The sequence below is a fragment of the Chelonoidis abingdonii genome, chromosome 7 (assembly GCF_003597395.2).
Source record: "Chelonoidis abingdonii isolate Lonesome George chromosome 7, CheloAbing_2.0, whole genome shotgun sequence".
Taxonomy (NCBI): domain Eukaryota; kingdom Metazoa; phylum Chordata; order Testudines; family Testudinidae; genus Chelonoidis; species Chelonoidis abingdonii.
Window position 1 is genome coordinate 32,504,101 of NC_133775.1, and position 27,916 is coordinate 32,532,016.

Sequence of the window (27,916 nt, forward strand, 5' to 3'; positions counted from 1 at the left end):
AAAAATTCAAGTGATCCCTATGGATCATCATTAAGGCTGTGATTTTTGTCAGGGAGTTTATGGAAGACTTCCAAAGACTTCCATGACTTCAGCCCCCGTGGCTGGAATCTGCAAGGTCCTGCCACCTCCTGCAGTGGCAGGGAGCTGTGAGGTACCCCTGCCACCTAAGCTCTGAGCCTCTATTGGTCGTGGGGGTTTACTTCGCAGCTCCCCGGCCACCACGGCAGGGCAAGGGCATCCCCGCAGTTCCCCAGCCACCACGATGGCAGGGCCCCGGGGGGGCCCATGGCAGTTGCAGGCTGCAGATGGAGGGGGACCCTGGAGCTTTGAGCTCCCATGCGCGTGAGAGCCTGCTAGAGCTCCCAGCCACCCCACAGCTGCCCAGCCCTATCCCTCTCATGGATATTTTTAATAAAAGTCAGATACATGTCACCAGGCTTTCATAAATTTTTCTTTATTGCTCATGACCTGTCTGTGACTTTTACTAAAAATACTCATGACAAAATCTTAGCCTTAATCATCATCAGAAATGCACCAGTGTCGCTTCTCATAGATGTTGACAGTCACAAGGCAGGATGGAAACTTTTTTTAGTCTGTTTTAATGGAGTTCTCTGAATATCCAAGGTATGACTTTGGACATGGTTTATGTATTATGATCAGCCAAATTAGATTTCTTTGGTAATGATAGTGCTGCCAAAAGTTGAAATATTTGCATCCCTATCTTAAATGGCTAAAAATGATAGTTTATCAATTTTTTTTACCAACTTTGTGTTCAAAAGCATACATTTTCATGCAGTAAAATTGCAGATGAAATGTTTTGCAAAAATATATAACTATTTTTTATGTAAGGAAAAAATATTAAATACAGATTCTTGTTCTGTTTCAAATTGAAGTAATTAATTTAGTTTGCTTTTCAAAAACTATTTTTATTTCGTTTTGGGTTGTGGGGGGTTCTCTATGCCCTTTCTGCTTTTCCTCTCCTTTTCCAGTAGAATAGAGGCTGGGCAGAGAGAAGTAGGAGAAATTGATGGAATGTTTGTTTTTCGACAAGCAGAATAAAGTTAGAATTTTGGTTTTGTTTTGAAATTTGTCATCTGTTTTTTTTCATGGAAATTTGGAATTTTGTGACAAGCTATAAAAACTATTTGTCTTCAGATGCAATATTTATGCCAAATCTCTAAAAGCTTCTAGTTCTGCTACTCAGAAATTATCCTTAATTGAGCAGGGTTGGGAGGATTTGGTGGACTGATTGAATCAAGAAGGAAAGAGGAAGGATAAACTTTGGGCTTGTCTACATAAAGGGGAGGGGTTTAGCAGCACACTGAGTTGTGTACTTCAGTGTGCTGGCGCTCAGTACCTAAGATGCAGTAATAGTATATACACAGACAGTCATTTCCTGTTTCAATTCATATTATTGTGTACACGTGAAAAAGACTTTGTGCCCAGTACCCATGTGGCATTCTGGGAGCAGGGGGTAGCCCATGGTCCTTTAAACTGAAGCAGGCAATTACAATTAGTGACTGAATCTTTTACTTGCCAATTGATAAATGTTTGAATCAGTCCCGTTTCATATTCGGTGGCTGGGTTAGGAAAGGGAAGATACTTCTTCTGAAGCACTGTCCCCAACAGTTTTTGCAACAAATATAAAATAAATCCCACTTATTCATTTCATCTGCTTCACATTGCTCAGTTGTGACTAAAACAGCTGACCTGCTTTAATCTATAAGCATAAAAATCTGGACAACAGTTAGGGTATCAGAAAAAACCGTAAAAGAACCCACGTACCTGTAAGTGATGCGACTGGAATGGTGGGGGTGGGGAGCTCTGATGGGGAGGGGAGGACTAGCAAATTCGACCAGCTCCCAGTGATTCACCAGGTCTTTGAAAAGCAGTTTGTGGTGCTCCAGCTGCTTTAATATACAGACTAAATCATCCTTTTGATTTCACTCCAGTTCTGTTTGAGTGGAAAGAATCATAGGACTGCAAAGGACCTCGATAGGTCTTCTAGTCCAGTCCCCTGCACTCAAAGCGGGACTGCCTGGCAGGTATTTGGAGACTTTTAAGAGCAGGTTAGACAATGATAGAGATTCCACAATCTCCTTAGGCAATTTATTCCAGTGCTTAACTACTCTGACAGTTAGGAAGTTTTTCCTAATGTCCAAGCTAAACCTCCCTTGCTGCAATTTAAGCCCATTGCTTCTTGTCCTATCCTCAGAGGTTAAGGAGAACAATTTTTGTTCCTCCTCCTTATAACAACCTTTTATGTACTTGAAAATTGTTGTCATGTTCCCCCTCAGTCTTCTCTTCTCCAGACTGAACAAACCCAATATTTTCAATGTTCCCTCATAGGTCATGTTTTCTAGACCTTTAATCATTTCTTTTTCTCTTCTCTGGACTTCCTTCAATTTGTCCACATCTTTCCTGAAATTTGGCACCCAAAACTGGACACAGTACTCCAGTTGAGTCTAATCAGCATGAGGTAGAGTGGAAGAATTCCTGCTTGTGTCTTGCTTACTACACTCCTGCTAATACATCCCAGAATGATGTTTGGCTTCTTTTGCAACTGTTGAATCATATTTAGCTTACGATCCACTATAACCCCCAGATCACTTTCTGCAGTACTCCTTCCTAGGCTGTCATTTCCTATTTTGTATGTGTGCAACTGATTGTTCCTTCCTAAGTGGAGTACTTTGCATTTGTCCTTGTTGAATTTCATCCTAGTTACTGCAGACCATTTCTCCCATTTGTCCAGATGATTTTGAATTTTAATCCTATCCTTCAAAGCACTTGCAACCTCTCCCAGCTTGGTATCATCTGCAGACTTTACAAGTGTGCTCTCTATGCTATTATCTAAATCAGTGATGAAGACAGTGAGCAGAACCGGACCCAGAACTGATCCCTGTGGGATCCCACTCAATATGCCCTCCCAGCTTGACTGTGAACAAGTAATTACTATTTGGGAATGGGATTCCAACCAGTTATGCACCCACTTTGTAGCTCCATCAAGGTTGTATTTCCCTAATTTGTTTGAGAAGGTCATGCGAGATAGTATCAGAAGCCTTACTAAAGTCAAGATATACCACATCTACTGCTTCTCTTCCCTCCCCCCCACCCCCATTCCCCTCAATCTGCATGGCTTGTTACCCTGTCAAAGAAAGCTATTAGTTTGGTTTGACACGACTGATTTTTATCATCTGAGTGTTTGCAAATTAATTGCTTAATTATTTACTCCATTATCTTTCCAGGTACTGAAGTTAAGTTGACTGGTCTATAATTTCCCGGGTTATCCTTATTCCCCTTTTTATAGAGTGGCACTATATTTGCCCTTTTTTCAGTCTCCTGGAATCTCTCCCATCTTCCAGGAGTGTTCAAAGATAGGAGCCATTCACAATTATATCTCCTCGGTCAGCTCCTTGAGTATAATGGGATGTATTTCATCAGGCCCTCGTGACCTGAAGATACTTAACTTGTTCTTTCCCTATTTTAGCCTTTGATCTTACCTCATTTTCACTGGCATTCACTATCTTAGACGTCCAATTGGTACTAAACTTTTTGGTGAAAACTGAAACAAAAAAGTCATTTAGCACTTCTGCCATTTCCACATTTTCTGTTACTGTTTTTCCCGTCTGATTGATTAGCATTTCTAGTTAATAAACACAACTAAGGGCCTCCCACCAAACCCCTGTCCTTTGTTTTTAATATTAAAAAGCAATTTTCTAATAGTAAGATAAGACACACCAACACATTGGGAAAACCACCAACCCTGTGTGCACCAGTAACATATCTGTTGTGACTTACTGCTAGAGCACAGGTTTCCGAGTGGTAGCCGTGTTAGTCTGTATCAGCAAAAAGAATGAGGAGTACTTGTGGCATCTTAGAAACTAACACATTTATTTGAGCATAAGCTTTCATGGGCTAAAATGCACAGATGAAGTGGGTTTTAACCCACGAAAGCTGATGCTCAGATAAATTTGTTAGTCTCTAAGGTACCACACATACTCTTCGTTCTTTTGCTAGAGCACAGTGTCATTCTGAAATGCTTACCTACTTTCCATGGGGTTCTGGAAAATTAATCCCCGGTGAGATCACATGACTTAACCTCACATACAGTGACCATCATAATTCCTGGTACCAAGACAGCTCTTCATCACAGAGTTTGTTTAAAAAGACTCTGACTGTCAGAGCAGCATATGTATGTCAGTCTGTCTGGACCCTGGGACTGCCTAAGGGGTTTCTGATCACCACAAGAGCACCACCTCCTGGACAAATCTGGCATAGCACCTGTCTACCAGTAATTAGTTACTGTGGTTATCTCTCTTCCTGTAACTTTGTGTTCCCTCTTTGCACTCAGCCCTCCTGCTTGATTGCTATATGGTCTCCCTTTCTGGGGTATGAAAGTCTCACTGGATCAGCTGTCAGGATGGTGCCTCCAACAGTCCTGCTAGTGGCTTGTAGTAGAATCCAAACCTTCCCTCAACACTGGGTTCCAGCCCAGGGACCTTATAATCAGCAGCTGCCAAGGTCTGCGAAATCTCCTTTCTTGATGCTATTTCTCTGGACTTCTTCCTATGCTGCCTTCTCAGGTTTTCCTTCTTCACAAATCCTCTGGGGTTGGCCCTTCTTCCAGGGTTAGAATCTCAAGGCTTATTCTCCCCATGGTTTTCCTTCTCCTCACCTCTCTGCTCCCAACGAGTGACTGCAGGATCTCCCTTTGCAGCATCTGCTACTTCAGCTTTCCTCTCCCCTAGTTCTCCCCTAGCTGGGCTTGAACAGCAGTTAGTAATTCATGAATCTCTGGGCCTCCCTCCACATGCAACTATGAAGGTTAATTGGTCTCTTATGGAGCACCTTAACCCCTTCAGGATGAATATGAGTGCTTTGAAAAGTTCTGCATTCACGGAGACTCAGGCATTAAAAGATCTAAGCACATCTGATGCTGCAACAAGTACTCAGCTCTAACTCTGAGGCTGGGTTTGTACATTTCTGTTAAAAGTGCATGATGGTTTTTTACCATGGATCATTTGCATCTTCTCTCATGTAGGAGCTGGGGTGCCCACAGCATATGCACATTGTGCACAGTGCATACCACTGGTGGGAGTAGGGCCATCCAGAGTGGGGGGCAAAAGGGGAAGTTTGCCCTGGGCCTCCAAACCTGAGTGACACTGCAATCCCATACACTGGGGTGCAACACCACTCACTGAAACTTGGCCCGGCAGCCCTTTGAGACGGGGAGGCTGCCAGGCCAAAGCTGAGTGTCACTACCTGCCATGCTAAATTAAAGTGAGAGTGGTTTAGTTGTGTACCATAAGAGAAAATTTGGAGGGCATCCATGTGTAGAATTATTACCAATAGTAAAATAGAAATCTGTAGCAGTAAAGACATGGGAGAAAATGAGAGCAATAAGGTAAAAACAGGTCAACAAAGTAGATAGAACTATTATCTTACAAGGTCTGATTATCCTAGACAATGTCACATTTATCCAGATTATTTTCAATAGAATGATTTGAAGTGTTTTCATGAACTGAAAATATACCTCCACTCTAGCTTATTTTCCATTAATGTCTTAGAGTAGTTTGGTGAATTGGTCTGCTGTGTTATGTGATCTGTAGGGTCCTGCCAAATTCATGGTCATGAAAAATATGTCACGGACCATGAAATCAGACCCCTCTGTGAAATTTAGCTGTTGGAGGGAGGGAGAGCAACAGGGCTGGGGACATCCCAGCCAAGGTCTCCTACTGTTCACCGGCTCCAGCTACTAGGCCGCGTCGGGCTGGGGAGGGACAGGACTTCCTCTTCCCCTTCATGGCTACTCATGGTGGAGATCAGACCCACCTCCACCTCTGGGAACCTCTTCCAGCTCTGAAGGCAGCAAAGAAGTGAGGGTGGCAATACCATGACCACCCTCTTCAATAGCTTTGTGACCCCTACGCCCATGGTCCCCTGTTGGATTGAGATCCCCAGGGTTACAACATTGAAATTTCAGGTGTAAAAGTCTGAAAAAATGAAACTGACCAATTTTAAAACCCTCTGTCCATGAGATTGACCAAAATGGACTGTGAATTTGATAGGAGGCCCTAGTGATGTACTTTGCAAACTTTAAATGTTTCATGATTTGGGAATAAATATCTGCTGCTGCTAACTGAGTTTCTTCTTTGCCTCTTTGTCATCCTGAGTGCTTACATTTTAAAACTTCCCTCTTTTTTTTTAATAGGATCGAAAACTTCTTGCTACAGCTCAACAGATGCTCCAGGACAGCAAGACGAAAATAGAAGTCATAAGGATGCAGATTCTTCAGGCAGTCCAGACCAATGAATTGGCTTTTGATAATGGTGATGAAGTAGAGAAGACAAATGTGTTTACTAATGTTAGAATTTTACATAGGGATGTACTAATATGCATTTATGACTGCAAGAAAACCTTGGCGGATGAGGAGGTCAAATAGAAGACAGGCTTTGTTTTTAGTGAACTTAAATAGTACAGAACAGCAGAACACATACATATTCAGACCTGAATGTGATTTTTTTTTAAAGAAAAAGTGCTTTCCTTTATTTGTAGTTTACGGTTTGCTTTGCATTACTCTTTTCACACGTTGGCCTTTCCATTTTGGCTTTTCCCTTAATGTATTTCATATGCTCTTGCTTTTCTTTTCTTTTTTTTCCTGCTCTGGAGAAAATAGCTGCTGTGTTTAGGTAGTGATTCCAATTTGAAATTTTAAGGCTTTTAAATTTTTTAAAGAAGTTCAGTTTAGATTAAGGTCCAAATTCTGCCCACCGAACTCATGTGGATAGTCCAGGACTGTTAGTTCTAATGGGAACAGTTAAGAGAGTAAGGCAAATAGGATTTAGGCCCACATCTGGCAATTTTAGGCCAGGGAAGAAATGATGAGTTTTTATAAACCAGAGCACAAAATTGTCTCAAACCAAATCTTTTCATTGCTCAAACACTACATTTCAGAATTTAGTGGTGTGGTTTTTGGGGTTGTTTTTGGAAAGTTCCCTTGCAGGCTGTGAAAACCTGTCTGCTATTTTTCAGTCTACAGGAAAATTTTACAGATAAGTTAAAGGCCCTGAACAATCATAGTATGATGCTCATAATTTTACAGCATAGTGGTATATCTCTTATTTTTAAATCTTGTACATATATATCTTGTGAATTATTGAAATTGCCTGATCATCAGGGCTTGAAATAGCCATTTGCTAATAAGTGGAAAGTCTTTTTACCGGGAAATGTCATAAATTTTGTCAAACTACATTTCTAAATGTTATGGTTGCAAAGAGAACTTACCAAATTTAAACCAATGCAGTGTTATCTTCATGAGTATGCAGACAGGACTGCAGTGTCTCCACTGCTGCTCCTAGCTTTTCCAAACAGTACTAGAAGGTATCAGTAACATTAAGAGACAAGATGAGTATGTTAATATATTTTATTGGACCAACTTCTTTTGGTGAGGGAGACAAGCTTTTGAGTACACAGCTCTTCTTCAGGATGTTACCTAACCCATCTTGTCTCTCTTATATCCTGGGACTGATACTGCTACAACAACACTGCATACGTTAATAACACTGGTCATGTTCACTCTTACTATTGTGAACTCTGGAGGCAGTAGTGAAACTGTCAAGAAATGATCTGCTGCTGCTTGGGAAATCTGAGCACTAGCAGAAGGAGTCACTAGAGTTACTGACCAAAAACAATTTGGGAAAGGCATGCTTTAAGACCTCTCTCATCTCCCATTCTTGCAGCAGCCACAAGGGTTGGGGTGTGGTGTGGAATAGGACAACAGAGCTTCAAACTGATTGGACATCATATTGTCAGACTGATATGAAAGATGAAGTCTCCAATTTGGGTTCAGAGGCAGAAATCTAGAAGAAAAACTCAAAACCTTACTCTTTCCAGTAGGTAGAGGGCTGTGTGGGAGACTGGGCTTTTTGCAAGGGCATTGTCCCTTAATTTCCCTGCGGAGAGGGACCACTGTCTTTGATATCCTCCAGTTAGTAAGTTTAGTTCTTTGGTTAGTATCAGTCTAGTGGATTTATCAAGCTCAGAACATAATTCTTTAAATGCAACACTTTGAATTTCATTATTGCTTCTATAACATATGTGGATATGATCTATTTCTCTTTTACAGTCTAACAAAGCTGCATCTATTTTTCCTATACTGTTAAATTCTGCATCTGTTAAATTACTTTTTTTGTTAAATATTGAGAACAAAAGTAATAGATGGTATTCAGTGAAGATTAAATGTTTGTTTATTTGTAGCAAAACCTGTGATAAGCCCTCTTGAGCTTCGAATGGAAGAACTGCGGCATCATTTTAGGATAGAGTATGCAGTAGCAGAAGGTGCAAAGAACGTGATGAAATTGCTTGGCTCTGGAAAAGTTACCGACAGAAAAGCACTTTCAGAAGTAACTTTTTAATGTACTTTATGATATTTGATTTTAAATACTACGTTTGAAGAATGTGGATTGTTCTAAAAATCTTTTTTTAATTTATATCAAACAAGGCTCAAGCAAGATTTAATGAATCAAGCCAGAAGCTGGACCTCTTAAAGTATTCATTAGAACAAAGACTGAATGAACTTCCTAAAAACCATCCCAAAAGCAGTATTATTATAGAGGAGCTTTCATTGGTCTCTTCACCAACACTAAGTCCACGTCAAAGTATAATATCTACACAGAACCAGTATAGTACACTATCCAAACCAGCAGCTTTAACAGGTATTGGTTTTGTATAATTTATTACTCATTTCAATTAAACTTACTTGTGATACATACACACATTATTCTATGTTGTCTGTAAAAGTATGTGGAAATATCTCATTCTTACATGCTTTTTTTTAAACAAAATAGTTGTAGGATATATGACCAAAATGCACACAATAAAATGTTAAGCTAGATTTAGTAAAGCTATTAAATAATTTTATATAAACATAAAGGCCTTAGTGCAGGGGTTCTCAAACTGGGTGTCGGGACCCCTCATGGGGTCGTGAGGTTGTTACATGGGTGGGGGTCGTGAGCTGTCAGCCTTCCCTGCAAACCCTGCTTTGCCTCCAACATTTATAATGGTGTTAAATATATAAAGTATTTTTAATTTATAAGGCGGGGGGACTCACTCAGAGGCTTGTTGTGTGAAAGGGATCACCAGTTCAAAAGTTTGGGAACCACTGCTTTAGTGTTTGTAGTGGCTGATAGAATTGAGGTTCCTTAAATATATTTGATATGTACAAAGTTCAATTAAAAAAAGAAATGTTCTGGTCCTTAAGTAGGTCTCTCTAGAATAATGCCAGCACTTTTCATCTTTAGATTATCAAGTGCATTATAAAGGTGAATAAGTATGATTATCTCCATTTTACAGATGGGGAAACTGAGGTGCTGAGGAGTTAAATGACTTGCCTAGGTCACATACCAAGTCAGTGGCAGAACTGGGAATAGAACTCAGGTCTCCTCCCATTCCCATACCTTATCCACTGGATCTCAGTGGCTCCCTGGAAGGCAAGATTTATGTTTAAAAAAATAAAATAAAATAAAATAAAACTGTATTTATAAAGTAGAGAAATTTTCAAATATTCCCTAATGGAAATGCACAAAAATATTAAGCTCTTTATTTATTTGTGCTAATGGCTTTCTGAGATTAAAATAGCTAAATATGAGGAATTAAGTGTTAGTATTCACAGGACTAAATATCTGCATAATGAGTTATGAAAGTCAAGACCATATTGTCAGTCAATGTCTCAAAGATGCTGTTTGTCTTGAATTGTGGAACCTCATAAAGGAAAGAAGTTTTCAAGAGATTTGGTATGTTTTTAATGAAGATTTCAACTACATCCCTCCAAATTTTAGTTTGTTTACTTGAAGCAGGTGTAGAATAAAACTGTATTCAGATATGTTGAGTTTATTGAATTATTAAATAAACTACCAAATTAGAAGTACTAATCGAGTTGTTTTTCTTTGTTTTCCCCTACATGACTTTATCTTTAACTGCTAAACTGAACTGTAACAGAAGAAGTTTAAACCCCCTCCCCCGCCCCAAAAAAAAAACCAAAAAAAAACAAATACAGGAAGTCAAATTCTGTCTTTGCAACACAGGGGCTATATGTGTATATCTGAGGGCAGAGTTTGGCCTTATGAGTTTAATTTTTTAAATATAATAAAACAAGCACAAACTTTTCTTTGCATGCCAGGCTGCACTAATGTTAATGACTTGGAATGATTCGTCTTGTCTTGCATTTAGATCAAATAAGAAATGTAACAAATGGACAAAAAGTGGAGATACAAAGTTCTGCAAATCCCTCTGGCTATCTCTGTGGTGGTTTTACAGATTCAGCACAGTCTTTCTCCAAATCAATGTGATTTCACTAGGGATTTTTACTGGAGTACTGTGGATTTCAGTGTCCCTGGATATAATTAATGTCCTGACTCTTGCTTTTAAACCAGTTTTTCTTTCTCTTAAATTATAATCTTCTATCAAGATACGTGGCAAAATAGTTAATCTTTAAATATTTCTTACTGATAGTTTCACTAATTATCTTGCGGTCTTGAAAAAGTGAATTTAAAAAAATGCAAGACACACTGAAGTGCAGCAAAGGAAATTGGTTACTTCTTTTGTTTTTTGTAAACTAAACTATCACATTAGTGCTGCAAATAATCATGCATATATTTTGCCCTCAACTGGAACAGACTCCTGAGTAGGTTATATATTAATTCCCTGAATAATCAAAATGATTCCAAACAGCATGGCTTGGTTAATTGGGGTTTTATTGCTCCCAGACAGTGATGTCAGCCTCAGAAGATGTGACATCACTGGCTTGTTGATATCATTTGGTTGAGGATGAGACAAGTACCACTAGCTGCCTGAGGTATTGAGGCCTGTGCCTTTAAGGGCTGAGCTTCCCAGAAAGAGTCTGAGCAGGGTGCTGTGAAGATCTTACTATGCACAGCCATTTGGAACTGACACAGAATAAAGCAGGGTCATTACACACTCGTGCTTACTGAATACCACACTGCGCTCATTACATGGCAGCTGCAGGTGGAGGACTGCAGACTAACAAGGATGCTGGAACAATTTGTATAGTGGGGGTAATAAGAGCCATTGAACCAAACTATAAGCCCTGTATATAATGAAAACTACTTCAAGTCAGGGGGAGCTTCAGCACCCCTAGTTCCAGCACCTCTGAAGACTAGTATAATTCAAATATAGTTAATGGCTTTTCAGGCTAATATACTTATTAGTTGGTGAAGTCCCTTGATACACTGCAAGAAAAGACTCTAAATCTTCATTTAAAGGAAAAATGCTTTTATTATATGAAATGTATTAAATGCTGAAGACTTTCATGTCATCAGACACTTTAAAATCTGTCCACATTTTAGGCCTTTGAAGAAATATCCTGAGCACCTACTGTTGTCTCTCAGGTGGAGCAGTAGCGGGGCAAAAAACCTAACTGGCTTCAAGACTGAATTTGATAAAATTGTGGAGGGGATGGGACTGCCTACAATGACACATAATTGATCTGGGAGTGCTAGTAGCAAATATCCCCAAAAGGCTAGTGATGAGAATCTAGATGGGGAGGGCTCTGAGTTACTACAGAGAACTATTTCTCAGATGTCTGGGTGTTTTGGTCTTGCCAAAATGCTCAGGGTCTAGCTGACCACCATGTTTTGGACTGGGAAGGAATTTTCCCCAGGTCAGATTGCCCGAGATTGTGGGAGGTTTTTGCCTTCCTCTGCAGCAGGGGGCATGGATTACATGCAGGTTTAAACTAGAGTAAATGATGGATTCTCTGTAACTTGAAGTCTTTAAATCATGATCTGAGGACTTCAGTAACTCAGCAAGAGGTTATGGGTCTATTACAAGAGTGTAGGCCACAGAACCTCCTCCACCCAATGTGCAAGAGGTCAGACTAAATAATCAAGGTGGTCCTGCAGGTCAAAGTCTGTTTATCCACAAGTTTTAAATGAATTTGATTGCATCAATATGAAAATTTCTAACTCCAGAAGGAGGAGGGTGTCTTCTTGGATGTCCATTGGATGTAGTGTTAATTCAGACATTATCATGTTGCTGCAGAGAGGGTAGGCACTGGGAAGTAGCCTGAAAGCCTCATACCCACTGTGTAAAAGACCATGTTCTTCAGCAAATCCAGATATGTTTAAGTTTCAAGAGATTTTAAATTATGCATATATTTAACTAGTGAGTTCAGTGTGCAGGAACAAAATTAGATTTCTTAATGTTTCTTCAGCAAACTAGTAGTATCATTAGTCACTTTAAAAAAAACTAAAAAAGCACGCTGGTGGTCTCTTCAGGGGAGATACCATGATCACGGTGGTAGTTTTCCTAGGGTGAGGCTTATCCATTGCACTGCGGGTGTGCAGACCCCTGCGATTTCCCCAAATGCGGGAAACTCGACTGCATAATTTGTGGTAGTGCGGGACTGTGTTCGTGCTCCCCCCCCCCCCGGGGGTGGGGGGGAACAACTACTTTATTTTAGTTATATGATTTTTAGTAAGCTGAAATTGTCCCTTCAACAGAGAGTATTTTAAATTTTCTTATTAAACTGAGAACTCAAAAAATTTAATTTAGCTTTCACCATTGATCTACGTACTTATTTGTATTTTTAACAACTTGAGAAATAAAATGGAGTTGCCAGTCTATTTAAAGTCAGTTTCTCTTTTTGCATTAGCACAATACTGCAATGTTTGGGTTACAAAAATAGCATTATAATGCTATCTAGAAACCTTGTTAAAAGCTTTATATTTTAAAAACATTCATAGGTTTTCATTGCTGTTAGGTTTTATAAAAGATTATTTTTAATTACCTAAATTTTGGATCAAATATGACATGACAGTATCTCTTTAATTGCTGCACATAGGTAAGCATCTCAATATTTTCATAACTTAATGCTTTCATACTCAACATAATAAGTATTTGGGTTTCCTGGAGGTTTTTTTCTACAAAAAATAAAACCTGCTGTGCTTCAATACATGTGCCCTCATTCAGAAAATAAATTATTTACTTTCTAGTGTTGCTTGTTATCACATTTTATTGAAGAATGCTTGCTAGTGTACAGTAGACATCATTGTATCTGTTCCCTAAATTGAGTATTAACACAGCTGTCATTTGTGAGAAAATTGCCTTTTCTTTAAATTTCAGTTGACAATTTATCTTCTTCCCTATTGATGTAGTTATCAGTTCTGTTTATTTTCTTTTGCTTAAATATTAAGAATTAAGATCTTTACATGTAAGCATAACCAAATAGATTTTTTTAAATTGCTTTGTGCTATACCAATGAATTGTAACCCCTGCTGATGTTTGATTCCATAATTGTTTAATATTGACGTTTTTAATTTCAGTGGATTTCCTTCCAATAAATTAACAGTACTATCTAACTTGAGTCTCTCATCACTTATCTGAAGCAAAAATCTGTTAATTCTATTATTCAGTAACCTCTGTATAGTTCAGAATGTGAAGTTCTAATATGAAATCACTCACTAATCATTGCACTGTGTACAAATAAGAATTTAGTGTGTGACGAAAGCAATTGTTTATCTTGTTTCAGGTACTTTAGAAGTAAGGCTCATGGGTTGCCAAGATATTCTGGAAAACGTCCCTGGTCGATCAAAAGCTTCGTCAATTACTCTACCTGGCTGGAGTCCAAGTGAAGCCAGATCGTCTTTCATGAGCAGAACAAGCAAAAGTAAAAGTGGGAGTAGTCGAAACCTTTTGAAAACAGATGATTTGTCCAGTTTAGTATTTTTTATTTTTTAAACAGTTTAGTTGAAATGCTCAGAAGAAGTTAATTGTTTGCTTAAAAAAAACCTGCTGTATAAAAGTTGCCCAGTGACTGTACCTTTATTACAGCTAAACCTCAAGCAATCACTTCCTGTCCTGTTATGCATATTGCTCAGGAAGAAAGATGGCAGTAAAACAAAAATTGACATTGTTTTAAATGTTATCAAAGTGTTAAGAGAGGTTCTTGGTGGGGCTGTTGCTACTGTACAGGATGAATGACGGAAAGGAAGAGAGTAAGAGAATTCAAAACTTCATCAGATTTACCAACCACATACCCACATGTTTTTGAGAGAAGTGCGTTTTTATATTTGTGACTTGTATAACTGAGAAATGGATTTCAAACTTAAAAATGATCTAGCTTTTCATTTGATATGTTGATGGATCAAAAATTCTTAATCCTAAATGTAATTGGTACATGTAGGCATAATGGTATTTTTTAGTAAGGTATTAACACTGAAGTTTTTTTGTTTTTGTGGGAAATCCTCTTATACCTTTAAGCTGAGTTTGTGTAACTTACTTACAGATGAAATCTGTGCTGTATTGAAGCTGGACAATACTGTGGTTGGTCAAACTAGCTGGAAGCCTATTTCCAATCAGTCATGGGATCAGAAGTTTACACTGGAACTAGACAGGGTAAAAACACTATTGTTTCCATTGATGGCGATTGTCGGTTCCATAGATTAATTTCATGCGTCTCTGTGTCTTTTCTTTTCAACTGTTATGAACCTATTCAGATTCCATGTATACAAGTATTTGTGTTTATTCATGGAAGCAGTTTCATGGCATGAAGTGTTCATTCTTCTTCGAGTGTTTGCTCATATCAATTCCAGTTAAGTGTGTGCGTGCTGTGTGCACAGTTCGTCAGAAGGTTTTTTCCTCCAACAGTACCCATTGGGTCAGCTCTGGAGCCCCCTGGAGTCGCACCTTCATAGCGGCACATATAGGGCCCTGCCAATCCGCCGCTTCTCCTGTTCCTTCTTACCGTCAGTGGCAGTCGTTGGACTGTTTCATCTTTCATCTTCAATGAGTGATCCTCTGGCATATGTTCTGTAAATAGTTAAAGATAGTTTTAAGAATTGTTGTAGTTAGACTGGACTTGGGGTACTGGGGGGTGTTTTCCTCCCCCGCTTCTCCGTCCCTCTCCTGGGCCCGGGGCATGCCTTGGATCCAGGGGTTTAAGCCATGCAGAGTTTGCCAGAAGCCTATCCCAAAGGCCAACCTGCACTTGGCTTGTCTAAAGTGCTTGGGGGAGTCCTATCAAGCAGACAGGTGCAAGATCTGTAGGAACTTTCGCCCCCACACAAAGAAGGTTAATGGAAGCAGCTCTCTTCCCTCAGTCTGAGTCGAGCTCTGTGGACACGGCACCGGGCTCCTCAGTGTTGGTGCACAGCACGCTGGCTTTGGTCCAGGAGGTGCCGAGGAAGGACTCTGGGAGCAGAGACCCTCGGCACCAGCATTCCCTTACGCCGAGCATGACACAGGATCATTCTTGGCACCGCTCACAGTCTACTGTCCGGAGGAAGCAGCACAGCAATTCTGATAGGGGGTGCTCCCCTTCCCACACGGGAACGTGAGCCCAAGGGAGGGAGACCAGTGCAAGACCGTACCGCCCCTCCAGTTCAACAGGAGGCACCATTGACTCTGGGACCCTAGCACCGAACCCTGACAGCGATGGGCCCCATAGCCACCAGCACTCCCAGTCAGCTGGAATGACCCAAACCATTCCCCCAGTACCGTGGCCACCACAATGGCAGGTACCAGCTCAGATGCCGACCCAGGGGCCCTTCTGGACCCATGGGCTTACCACCAGTCCCAGGGGTCCACCTTGGTACACTCCTTTTCTGTCAGGTCCGAGAGAAGGACTGCATTTAGGGGCAGGGATTTCTCCCGGCCATTAGCCACCACTAATGGTCTCAGATAAAAATAATTAGGCTCATCCTAGCCCAAAATGATGGATATTTTGCTTAGGTCTTACACAGTTTGGAAAACCTGAACAAGACTGATAATTTTGTTTGACATGTCTGGGACCATAATGCAGGTGTTACAGAATACAGTTTAGATGTGGAAACTTGCACAATGTTTGTCCATGTCCTATCTAAAAGTAGACAGCTGGTAATTCTATATCTTCATGAATATAATCAGAATTCACACAAATTGGTGGAAGCACTTGTGAAGTTTCCGAACAACTTCATCTCCTACATGTAATTCTTAGGAAACAAGTATAGAACAGGATTGCATGCTTCACATTTCTTTACCCTTTCTTTTTGTCCATTTAATGTTTTGAGGCCTAATTTAGCTTTACTTTGTACTTGAATCTGTGTGGTTTTGTGTATATATACCAAGACTTTAAAAAAAAAAAAAATACAAACAAACCCTAAAGTTAGGCTCCGAAATAAATTGGGGTTAATTTTCAGATTGATTTGCCTCAAATGTTCCCTCTGAGATATATTTCAAAGGAAGTCTTCAGTTTTGCTGATTTGTGGTTCCCCCTCTCTGAAGCTAAAAGTGAATTCCTTCCTATTAGGAAACAGGCAGATTTGCCCCCATTGGGACAATCCAGACTGCATACTCTGAAAACAGAAGTAGTATGGTTTATATATGGGGCCCTGTGGTCTTGGTTACCAAGAGTCATATTTAGCCTTGAGAATAAACACCACTTATCATATCCTTATACTTACATGTCTTCTCCCTCTTCCATTGTTGCTTTTGAAACATAGCTACTGTGATAGACCCAGGCCAGTTGGGTACAGCAGAATAGCAGAAGGCAGATATACTGACCACTGGATTAACAGTTTTCTGTTCCCTGACTGACCAGAGCAGGGGCTGCTCCAGGCTAATGAGAACACCTGACTCCAATTAACCTGCTAAGAGTCAGGTGAGGCTGTTAAGCACCTGACTCTAATTAAGGCCCCTCTGATGCTATAAAAGGACTCACTCCAGTCAGGCAAAAGGGAGCTAGAGGAGAGGAAGTGTGCATGCAAGGAACTGGGAACAAGAGGCGCAAGAAGCTGAGAGTGAGTAGGCATACTACTGGAGGACTGAGAAGTACAAGTGTTATCAGAAATGAGGAGGAAGGTCTGATGGTGAGGACAAAGAAGGTATTGGGAGGAGGCCATGGGGAAGTAGCCCAGGGAGTTGTAGCTGTCCTGCAGCTGTATCAGGAGGCACTCTAGACAGCTGCAATCCACAGGGCCCTGGGCTGGAACCCAGAGTAGAGGGCGGGGCCGAGTTCCCCCTAAACCTCCCAACTCCTGGTCAAACACAAGAGGAATTGACCTGGACTGTGGCTTCTACCAGAGGAGAAGGTCGCTGGGGTGTTTCCTGATCCCCAGGGTAAATCTCTGAGGCGAGCAAATCCACCAATAAGCGCAGGACCCACCAAGGTAGAAGAGGAACTTTGTCACACTACCATTGTTTATTTCAGTTTATTACCGTACACCAGTTTGTCCTGCGGTCTATTGCTATAACTAATTCCATAAAGTGGTGGTGTTATTTTGTGAAGTATTGCTCTTTATTTTTGGTAGCATCTTTCATAACAAGCACATAGGATTGAAAAAATTACTGAGATTGGGGTCTTACATAGCAAGATGTATCAACAGTTCCAGTTAGTTGAAAAACTTAGAATTTACCCCGTGTGAGCCACAAAATGCTCTGCAAACACATACCTGGTTCTAGAGTTACTATGCAGAATTGTTCAAATGACCACAGGCCATCCAGTGACTGAGATGTAATATACTGGGTATTTATGGGTGGCAGTTAGTGTCTAAATTTTTTTTCTGAAATTATAATTTTATACAAAATATTGAAGTGTGTTAAACTGTCCCACAAATAGCATACATATATATCAAACTATTTTTATATGATTGACTCTTGCTCTGTGAATTACTCCTAACAAGTAGCCTTGTAACCATGGTGAACTTTCTTCTTCACCTCCACCTTCACCTTGACCAAAAGCCCTATCTGCCTGGAAAGACCTTATACAAGGGCCCCCTTCAACTGTTGGCGTGGCCCTCCGTTTAGGCATCAGTGAAAATTTTGCTTGATGCCACCAAAACCAGCATGGCACCCACTTTGGCACTGGCAGTCACATTGACCTTTCCTGTCAAAGGAGACAGCTCCATTGGAGCAGACAGCTTTCCCAGGCTTAGCCTCATTTCTGGTACTGCTGCCTTTGAGGACAGCCATGTCTGAGTTGGAATAGCTGTGACCAGCAACTGTCAGCACTAGCATCTTTGCTGCCTCAAGAAGAGTGGCATGACTGGGAAGAAGCTCCTTTAGGGAAAATGGAGGAGTCCCCCATAAGGGACTATACCAACACCCTGCTGGATAAATTGGGACTTGGTTCATCAGAAGTAGAGATGGACTGAAATGGTTTCAAGAGCTGATGGGGATAATGGCTGACACTCTTTAGTCTCAGACAGGTTTCAGCATCAGAGTCATCTGATTCTTTTTTGACATCATGGAATGGCAGACAAAAGATAATGTTGCATTTCCTAGTTTTCCATGACTACTCAATTCAGCAAAGGACATTTGGCTCTCTGCCCTCATTCCCAGTTTCAAAAAGAGCTAGTCTTGTGTGTTTTGTGCCCTCAAGGTTCACCAGTTTTGTTACAATATCCCTCTGCAGATTCCTGGAATCTGCAGCCCGAGAGTTATCTAAAAGGGTCCCTGTCTGACCTTTGGACGGAGAGGAGCATAGACTGAATGCTGTTGGGAGGAAAGCCTATTATTCCATCTCTTTGGGTTTACAAATGGCAAATTACCAAGATGTCATATCTAGATATAACTACACTATGGGACTCCTAGACTTCCATCTGTCATTTTATGTTGTCCTCGCTGTTTTCTTACCCTAATGCCATGTTCACCAAAACGAGTGCCACTTGCACCCCTTAACACATAAAAAGAGCAGTGTGCTATTACCTAGAGAGGATTAAGTCTTTCCTAAAATCTAACAGATTTGTTACCTGTGGAGAAAGGGGAAACCTATTAATGATCTAATTCTTTCAGACTGAATTAAGAGGTGTATTGAGTAGTGTTACTCCTTTGCAAGGAAACCAGTGCCTCTTGACTTGAAGATACTCTACTAAGGCCACACCTGCCTTTGTAGCTTGTCTGAGACAGGTGCCTGTTGCAAAGATTTGCAAGTCAGTAACATAGAGTTCTGATGAATCAGCAATGTTTACTTAAAAAGTATGGACTTGGCATTGCAGTCCAGTGCTCAATCTGGTAAGATGGTGGAGCAGCCCATTTTTGCCTAGATATCTTCACCCACCATCCTCTGATGGGGACGCTGCTCGCTAATCATGCACAGAGACACTGGTAGAAAAAAGAATGGTTATTTAGTGGTAGTTATTATTCTTCAAGAGTTGCCCCTGCATTCACACTGTGCACCCAGCTTCACCTCTGCCTTAGAGGCTAAGGAGGAGAAGCTGAGGTGACTTAGGGTGGAAGGGAGGGTGCACTCCTTTATGTAGACTGAGCCAATTACATCATCCTAATGTGAGAGTGCTCCTGCATCCCCAGCTTTTGTATACAGATCTCCACCTCAACACTAGAGGAGCTAGATCCCGTAAGTATGACTGCACAGAGACAACTAGTAAGTAACACTTCTTTTGTTTGTTTACCGTCGTAGTCACGTGAACTAGAAATTTCAGTTTATTGGCGTGATTGGAGGTCTCTGTGCGCCGTGAAGTTTCTGAGATTAGAAGATTTCTTAGACAACCAGCGACATGGCATGTGTCTCTATCTTGAACCACAGGGTACTCTATTTGCAGAGGTAAGAGTGAAAACTTAATGCAAAAACTCAACCACATTTGAAATAATTAAATTGCAGAATATTTTAAATGGCTTTTAATAAACTCTTAAGAATGCATTATATTCTGAAAGTGGAATTGTAATATACAAATTATCTGAACTGCAGGTTACATTTTTTAATCCAGTTATTGAAAGAAGACCAAAACTCCAGAGACAGAAGAAAATTTTTTCAAAACAACAAGGTAACAATTTATTAGGAATTAAAATTAAATTATGAAACTAAAAATGTAGTTTTTGCATGTTTTTATGCACAGTCCTAAAATATAATTGCAAATAAAGTTGGTGATAGTTAAATCTTTAATATTACATTCAGAAATGTTTGTTTAGAATTATGCAGTAGCATTTAATGGTAAATCGTTGAAAATTGCTAAGGAACATGACAAATTCAGTTTGTTCTCCGTAAATTATAAACTGATGAATTTTAATTATAGCTTTTGGTGATATGTAAAGAAATTACTTGTGCTCTATTTTCTTTATTCACAATATCTACAGGCAAAACATTTCTCAGAGCTCCTCAAATGAATATTAATATTGCCACTTGGGGAAGGCTGGTGAGAAGGGCTGTTCCTACAGTAAATCATTCTGGTACCTTCAGCCCTCAAGCTTCTGTGCCTGCTACAGTGCCAGTGGTTGATACATGCATTCCTGAACTAGCACGGTCAGCTAGGTAAATGTCTAAGATTTTGGAGCCAGATTTACATACAAAAGTAATGGTGCAATTCTTATTTACTCATGTAAATGAAAAATTTTCCTTATTTATTCTACAAAATTTAAACCTTGACATTTTCTAGTTGGACATCCATTTGTTGTACTTATTTAAAAAAGGAAAAAGTAAGATTTTCTAAAAACATATTAAAACACGTTTTTCTTAAGTATTTTTAATACTAGTAAAACAGCCGCCATTGTACTCAGAGTGTATTTGTTTTTCTGTAAGTGACTCGCCTGTAGCCAAACTGGACTTTGAACCTGAACCTCCGCCTGCTCCACCCCGTGCATCGTCCCTTGGAGAAATATGTGACTCTTCATCTGAGAAAAAGGGACCAGATACACCCATTCAGGCAGGACATTTAAACTAGATATAAAGTGTTGCATAGCATGTCACATTTTTAATCAAATATTTAATATTTGTGTTACAACATTTTGTAGTTACAATGCATTTATTTCCTTCTGTTTTAAATAGAGAATGCTACAATTGGTGTGTATGAAATTTTATCAAATTGTACATAATTGCACATGGTATGTTTTAATACTGGCTATAGAGATTGGCGTTTTTCCATAGTTTTTAAGTGTTTGTCTCACCGTTTTCCTACTGGTAGCTTTATAGGCCCAAAACCCAATTCCTGCAATTTATAGAGACGTGTGTTAATATTCACAAAGAGTGGAATGACTTGAGAAGAATAGGATTTAACAGAGGCCTGTCAGTAAATATACTATTTTAGGCTAATTGGTATTTTGAATTTCACACAGTTGAAGTTTTGCAATATTTTTTACTTCACTGTCCTTAAATATAGTACATTTCTTCATTCTTCAGCAGTCTCATTTTCTAAATCTTCAGATTTCTGTTTCTTCTACATATTTCACAGGTTGCAGAAGCTACTTTTGATTTTGAAAATGAGAGAGATAGTAGTGTTTCAAAACTCCAAGCTGAAATAATTTGTGACCCTGAAATTCCACACACAGACGTAAAGAGTACCAACATACGAGAGCCTGAAGAGAGAAGGTAAAAAAAACACTAGGTTTTTTGGTTCTTTTGATTATATGTTTTGTTGTTAATCCTAACTTGAAGTTTTCCGTAACTTATTACATTCATTGCTGTTTTACAGAACACAAAGATTTCAGTTTAGTCTGCAAGACTTTAAGTGTTGTGCTGTACTGGGTAGAGGTCATTTTGGAAAGGTAAATTTTTTGATGACTAAAAGTGTATTTAAAAAAGAAAAACTCATCTGTTTGAATAAATCACTTATCTCCTCTTTCAGGTGCTGCTGGCTGAATACAAAAACACAAATGAGATGTTTGCTATTAAAGCGTTAAAGAAAGGAGACATTGTTGCTCGTGATGAAGTAGACAGGTCAGTTTCAAGAAAGTAACTAATACATGATGATGTATATTTTTTCCTCTGCAGGAAATAGTGACTGGGTTGTAAATGATCCTAGACTTTAACAGAGTAATGTTACTGAGCCCAGAGTGAGAGTTCAGATTGTATTTAGCAGAGGAATTCTCATGTAAGGTATTTGTTTCTCAGTCCAGTTGTATTTAATTAAACAGTAGTATTGTGGTTATACATATGAAATATTCTCAAGTGACTTCAGTAGAAAGAGAAATTTCCCATTGTAGCTGCAGATTTGATTTTCATGAGTTTTGTATCAGTCAAGAACTGTTAAGTTCATATTTATATTGGCAGGTAAAGGGAAACCTAACACACAGGAATTAGTGTAACTAGAGGCTTTCATCTTAGTTTGTTGATCTCCTGAGTGTAACTAGTCTCCTTTTTTTTATTTGGGAGAGAACACATAAATTACCCTACCACTGGGCAGGGCCATTATGGTATGGTCGGAGCTTACTATATTGAGGAATGTTACCTCAGCAGTCATTGTCCAAACATCGAAATGATGAGGTTAAAAAAAACCCCTGAATTCCAGGTCACTATTCTTATGTTTAAAAAAACCTATAATTTCAGAGTCCAGGAAATAAACATGACCTTGAGAAGAATAAAATCAAGCAGAAGGAGAAATATAGCTAAAACTAATGGTCAGCTGTTTCTCTAATACAGGCAATCTCATGAACAAACTCATTGATTTTAGAAACTCATTCCTTTCTTGGCAGTCCAAAGTAAACCACATCTTTACTGGATCTGCAGGCTGATTTTGCTCTTTCAAAATAAATGTTGAGATCTCATTCTATAGCAATTTGAGGTTTACAACTGAATGTGAAAATCATCTCTACACTAAAATATTAATTCAAGAGTTACTTGGAAAAATAATCCTGGAGTTATTGGGGTTTTTTACAAACCACTTAGTCCCAGTGAAACTTCTTGGATGGACAAAATTTCCAGTATCCTCTTCCAACAAATTACTACCACTCCATTTAGAGAGGAAATATGTGAGCAGAATGAAGGGCTTCAGAAGAAGCTTCTATCAGTTCTTGAAGCACTGAGTTGAGTTTGTGTGGAGGGACAGTCACTTGACTTAACTATTTATATGTAGGTCTAAGAAATTTGATAACATTTGGTTATAAGCCAACAGAGGTTCCTCTCATTTTTGTCCCTTAGGGCTTCAAAAGGAGACATTTGCACATGCAGCATAATATTCTCTAAAACTTTTATCAAAGATCTGTTTGGCAAAACTGGGGACATACTTGATGACACTCTTCCTTTTTCAAGCTAAAGAGAAACACAAACTGGGGAATTCTGCCCAACTTCAATGAGAAGTTCAGTAGCTAGTTGAACTTTCCAAACCATGTGGCCAAGGCAGTAGAGTTTTAAAAGTCCATCTTGTGTATAATATACAAAAAGTGGGGAAATAACTACATGACATAGATACGTGTCGAGGTTCTAGGATGTCAAACCAATTAGAATATTATGTTTGCAGTTCTCTACAAAAACTGATCTGTGTATTCATAGAGGTAAGATAATACATTTTATTGGACCAACTTCGGTTGGTTAGAGACAAGCTTTAGAGCCACACAGAGCTCTTCTTCAGGTCTGTCTGACACAAGTACCTTCAGTGTGTGTTATAACTTTGAGAAACTGAAAGTCCATGAAACAAGTGGAATTCAAGAAGATAACTGAACAAAAGCTGCTGACTTCTGCACTCATAGCATAATCAGATAGAATACAACATTTCCTGCTTCATTCGAGAACGTGGATGTTTCCCCAGGAGTTCACATCCTAAAGAAAACTGGATCACCAAGAAGATTATTTGATCTTTGAAGGAAACTAAGAGCAAAAAGGAAGATTGGTGAAAGCAAAAGAGAGAGCAATAATCCCATACTGTGATTTAAAGTGGCAAAAGAAGCTTGGCTTGAAGAACAGTGCATCAACATACAAAATCCTTTGTAGCAAATTCCACTAGGAATGCCTATCAAATCATCAGAACTCTTTCATAAAGGATTTTTCGCAGGAAAAAATACCCTTTCACCCAAGAACTCTGTAATATGAGCAAAACAAATTCTAAGTTGGAAGTGAAAAAGGCAGAGGAGATCTATACAAGAGAGCTTGATTTATCCTGATTAACCTACAGTTGAAAAAGCTGAGGATGTGGAGTAGACATTGAAAAGCAGTAAAGCCCCTCGAGTGGATAACATACAAATACAAGCAGAATTAACTAACTGTGATGGCGGCATACCATAAGCTTGTCACTGTGATTTGGGAGTCTGGAAGACTTGGACACACTCCCTGATAGTTCCTGTTCATAAAAGGGGAGACCCAGCTGTTTTGTGGAAATGTCATTGATACATCCTAGCAAAACACTGCTGCATATCATCCTGAAGAGAATTGCAGCCAAGATAGAGAACTTTCTGACTGAAGAACAAGGGGTTTTAGATCCAGAAGAGGTACAGTGGAGCAAATGTTCAACTTGCGTATGCTATGTGAGAGAGTACTGGAGAACAATGGAAGTTTTTGTGGATTTTGCTAAGGCGTTTATCAGCATATTGGGAAATCCTATGGCTGATTGGAGTTGGTGACAATGTAATAAGGCTGAAGGTAAACCTCTATGGAAGCATGATGTCTTTCGTATTTGTGGGACATGAGCAAAGTAGTTGATTTGACTTGAGGATAGGTGCCAGCCAGGGTGTTTGCTATCTATGAACCTCTTCAACCTGTTGTTTTGAAGAAATATTAAGAAGAGCCACTGATGGAAACTTACAGGAGATGACTAATTTTTTATCCACCAACAGACATCTGTGTTTCACCAGTGATATTGAACTGATTGGATTGTCACAAGAAGAGGTGCAAAAATTGCTAGAAAGAGTTGCAATGGAAGCAGAGAAATTAGATCTAAAGATATAACATTCAAAGCCCATGGTGACATCTGTTTGAAAAGGTGAAAATATTTCTACCCAAATCTGAGGAATGATTGAAGTGCGTTGAGCACTTACAACATCTGTGTAGTGTATGACCACAAAGGATGTTAAAAATCATGTAGCAATCCAACATAGAATTGAACTCACAACTATTGCTGCAGCGACACTCGGCCACATTTGGAGAAGCGAAGATATTACCGTGAAGCGTAAAATGAAATTACTGCAGTCTCTTGCCTTCAGCATCTTATGTGTATGGGAGACATGGACTTTAAGGAAACAGGACATTAAGCTTATTGCCTTTGAATTGCAATGTTATAGGAGACTGGTGCACATTATCTATACTTCACTCATGACCTAGCCAGGGGACAATAGCTCAAATTTACAATATAACTGAAGACAGATATAATCGAGATGATGAGACAAAGAAAACTTGAGTTTGCAGGACATGTGGATTGGATGAGTGGAGGAAGATTGCTGAAGAAAATTTTGCAGGGATTGGTGCCAGAGGCAAAGGGCGCCTATGGTGGGTGTTTTTCAACTATGCAGCTGACTGGATAGGGTACAGTATGGTGTGCTTCTCCAGGCTATGAGAAGATTGCAAAATATGGAGGAAGATTGCTGGCCAGTGACTCGTGTTATTTACTGTTCATTGTGATTTGACTCTATGGTGCTTTCCACTATGAAAGAATATATGTGTGTGCGCATAGACAGTCATGACATGCAGAAAGAAAAAGACAACTGAATTATAAGATTCTACATGGAATGGTTTTCATAGCAAACACTAGGTGTAATAGTTTGGCTATCTGTGCCCAAAATATGCAATGGAATTGTTTTCTCACTTTTTGAATATTACGTGCAAAGTACAATTTTTGTATCAATTGATCTTAAATAGTATATTTTATTTACATTTGTGGGCATATTGAGAAATTCTAACAGGTATGCTTTCAAAGAGTTTCATGAGATGTTAGCCATATGTCTCCCTTCAAAGTCAGTCAAGTTGTACAGTTAAAATCCTGTATTCCACTTTGAAAGTTTAGTGTGTGAGTATCATATCAAAGCAGAAAAAGATTTGGGTATTATGAAAGCTTTTGGGGGGGGGGAAGGATGAGGGAGGTCTTGTCAATTGATTGTTATATTACAAATTTCAGAACAATCAGTGTTAAATTTTGCTATTAAAATATTTTCTGTTTGCAGCCTTATGTGTGAAAAGCGAATTTTTGAAACTGTGAATAGTGTACGGCATCCCTTTTTGGTGAATCTTTTTGCTTGTTTCCAAACGAAAGATCATGTTTGCTTTGTAATGGAATATGCTGCTGGTGGAGACCTGATGATGCATATTCATACTGATGTCTTTTCTGAACCAAGAGCAGTGTAAGTTGTTCACACCGTTAATACCATTAAATATTTAAAGGCTTTGATATAAATTGTTTTGTCTCAGTGGGCTGAAAAAAAAAAACACATTCAACTTTGCTTGCCTTTGCATGCTTGTGTATTGGATCACTTCACTGAGTACTGCAATAATCTTAAATGGACTAAAGATTAAAGTCTTGTTAAATACATTCAACTCAGTTTGGTTAGAAAAAATAAATGTTATAGATATAGATACAGATATATAAAAATAGTATTTTCTGTTTTGGTTAGAATGGTCAAAACATTTTGTAGGCTCTCCGAATGCAAGCTTATATGCCAATATGCTTAAATCTAAATGGCCCTAAAATGTAAATTATGTAATATTTGTAAATGTTGTTTCGAAGAATTAGTAGTCTGTTTAAAATGTTAGTTGAAATTAAAAGATGATATAAACGCTCCAGCTTCAGTGGGAAGTGTTGGATACTTTGGCAACGGGTGCAATAGAAGACTACAGTATAGGCAGAAAAAACATGTTACAGGTTGGGACACTTTTTGTCTAAACTTTTTCCTGGTAAATTTTAAAGCTTTGACTTGGAATTGTATAAAATTCCACATTTATTACACATTAAAAAAAATTCTCTGAAAAGTTTCTATATGCAGACTGTCTGCACTCTCCTGAAAGTAATTAATAAAAATACAGATTGATTAATTAAGCAAGACTGAAATTCTAGCTTTATTTAATTATTTAAACAGGTTTTATGCTGCGTGTGTGGTTCTTGGACTCCAGTATTTACATGAGCACAAAATAGTTTATAGGTAAGTAATCGATACTTCCTCAAGGCTGGAATTTTAACAATTTCTCCTTGCTTAACACTGTTTTTCTTCATCTCTTCCTTGATTTGCTTACCTGAAGCATTATCTTTTTTATTTGTTATATTTCATTCTATGCTAGCAGAGGAAGTTTGTTCTGACATACTTATGAGTGTAAACCATAAGTTATTGATAGAAGTTTTAAATCAGGAAAAGGGTAACTAAAATTTAAGAGGGGCACTGCACTGCTCTTCTATTTTTAAATAACCTTTTTACCTTAGAGTGAATTATTATTATTGAGTACCACTATAGGCACATCAGTAATTCCAGTATACTTTCAAACATCATTTTTTAGAGATTTGAAGTTGGATAACTTATTGCTGGATACAGAAGGATTTGTGAAAATAGCCGACTTTGGCCTTTGCAAAGAAGGTAACTGTTTTTCTTCTAAATGATTTTTGTAATGGGATTACACTTGATGGTTAGCAGAGAAGCAGTCCTGGAGGTAGGAGCATCTAGCATATTTACTCTGTCTATATATCACTGTAGAAAAGTATCTCTGGAATCTTCTCAGCTGGAGAGCAGTGGAAGCAAAAGACCCTCAGTGGGGAGATCACCCGAGTGTCGGCTATGAGGGCTTTTCTCTTCTTTCTGTCGGAATGACTGTACGCAAGAGGGTTGTTACTTTGTCATATCAGCTTGTTAACAATAAGTCATATCATATTTTGCTAAACATTACTTCATCCTGTAACAAGCGTCATCCGATAATATCTAGAAGCATTTGTTTTCTTCCCATCTACACCAAGTCACTGTTCCCTTCTCACTGATTCATTGTGCACTTTCAAGAACTTTCAAATATCTCACACAACAAAGTGCAGTGGAAGTAGCTCCCCAAATAGAGCACAGCTCAAAATAGGGAAATATCTTCAAAGGGACACTCATTTTAATAGTCAGCTTCTGGCATCTAGCTGCTGGAAGTACTTTCTTGCAAATGAGACACAGATCTAGCTGCTATAATTCAGATTCTCTGCCTGCATTGGGGAATGTGTCCCCTTGTCCAACAACTCAGTGGGGGAGAGGGATGGCCATCACCAGGTAGAATCTAACTGGATTTGTTTCCTTCTTTTCCAGCTTGCTTTAC

At 39.1% G+C, this 27,916-nt stretch overlaps 1 protein-coding gene and 1 non-coding gene across 2 annotated transcripts in view; both read left to right on the forward strand.

Moving 5' to 3' along the window:
- Positions 1-27,916, forward strand: part of PKN2 (protein kinase N2) — a 127,565-nt gene that overhangs the window by 90,427 nt on the left and 9,222 nt on the right. The window contains 15 exon segments of the mRNA XM_032791123.2: positions 6,212-6,329; positions 8,257-8,402; positions 8,501-8,714; positions 13,547-13,684; positions 14,303-14,412; positions 19,412-19,555; positions 19,700-19,775; positions 20,086-20,260; positions 20,528-20,651; positions 21,177-21,313; positions 21,417-21,489; positions 21,570-21,661; positions 25,810-25,986; positions 26,719-26,781; positions 27,131-27,207. Of these exon segments, the coding sequence (XP_032647014.1) occupies positions 6,212-6,329; positions 8,257-8,402; positions 8,501-8,714; positions 13,547-13,684; positions 14,303-14,412; positions 19,412-19,555; positions 19,700-19,775; positions 20,086-20,260; positions 20,528-20,651; positions 21,177-21,313; positions 21,417-21,489; positions 21,570-21,661; positions 25,810-25,986; positions 26,719-26,781; positions 27,131-27,207 (1,864 nt within the window).
- LOC116831265 (U1 spliceosomal RNA) lies at positions 12,285-12,442 on the forward strand. The gene has a single exon (XR_012656347.1). It is a non-coding gene; the product is annotated as a U1 spliceosomal RNA (small nuclear RNA).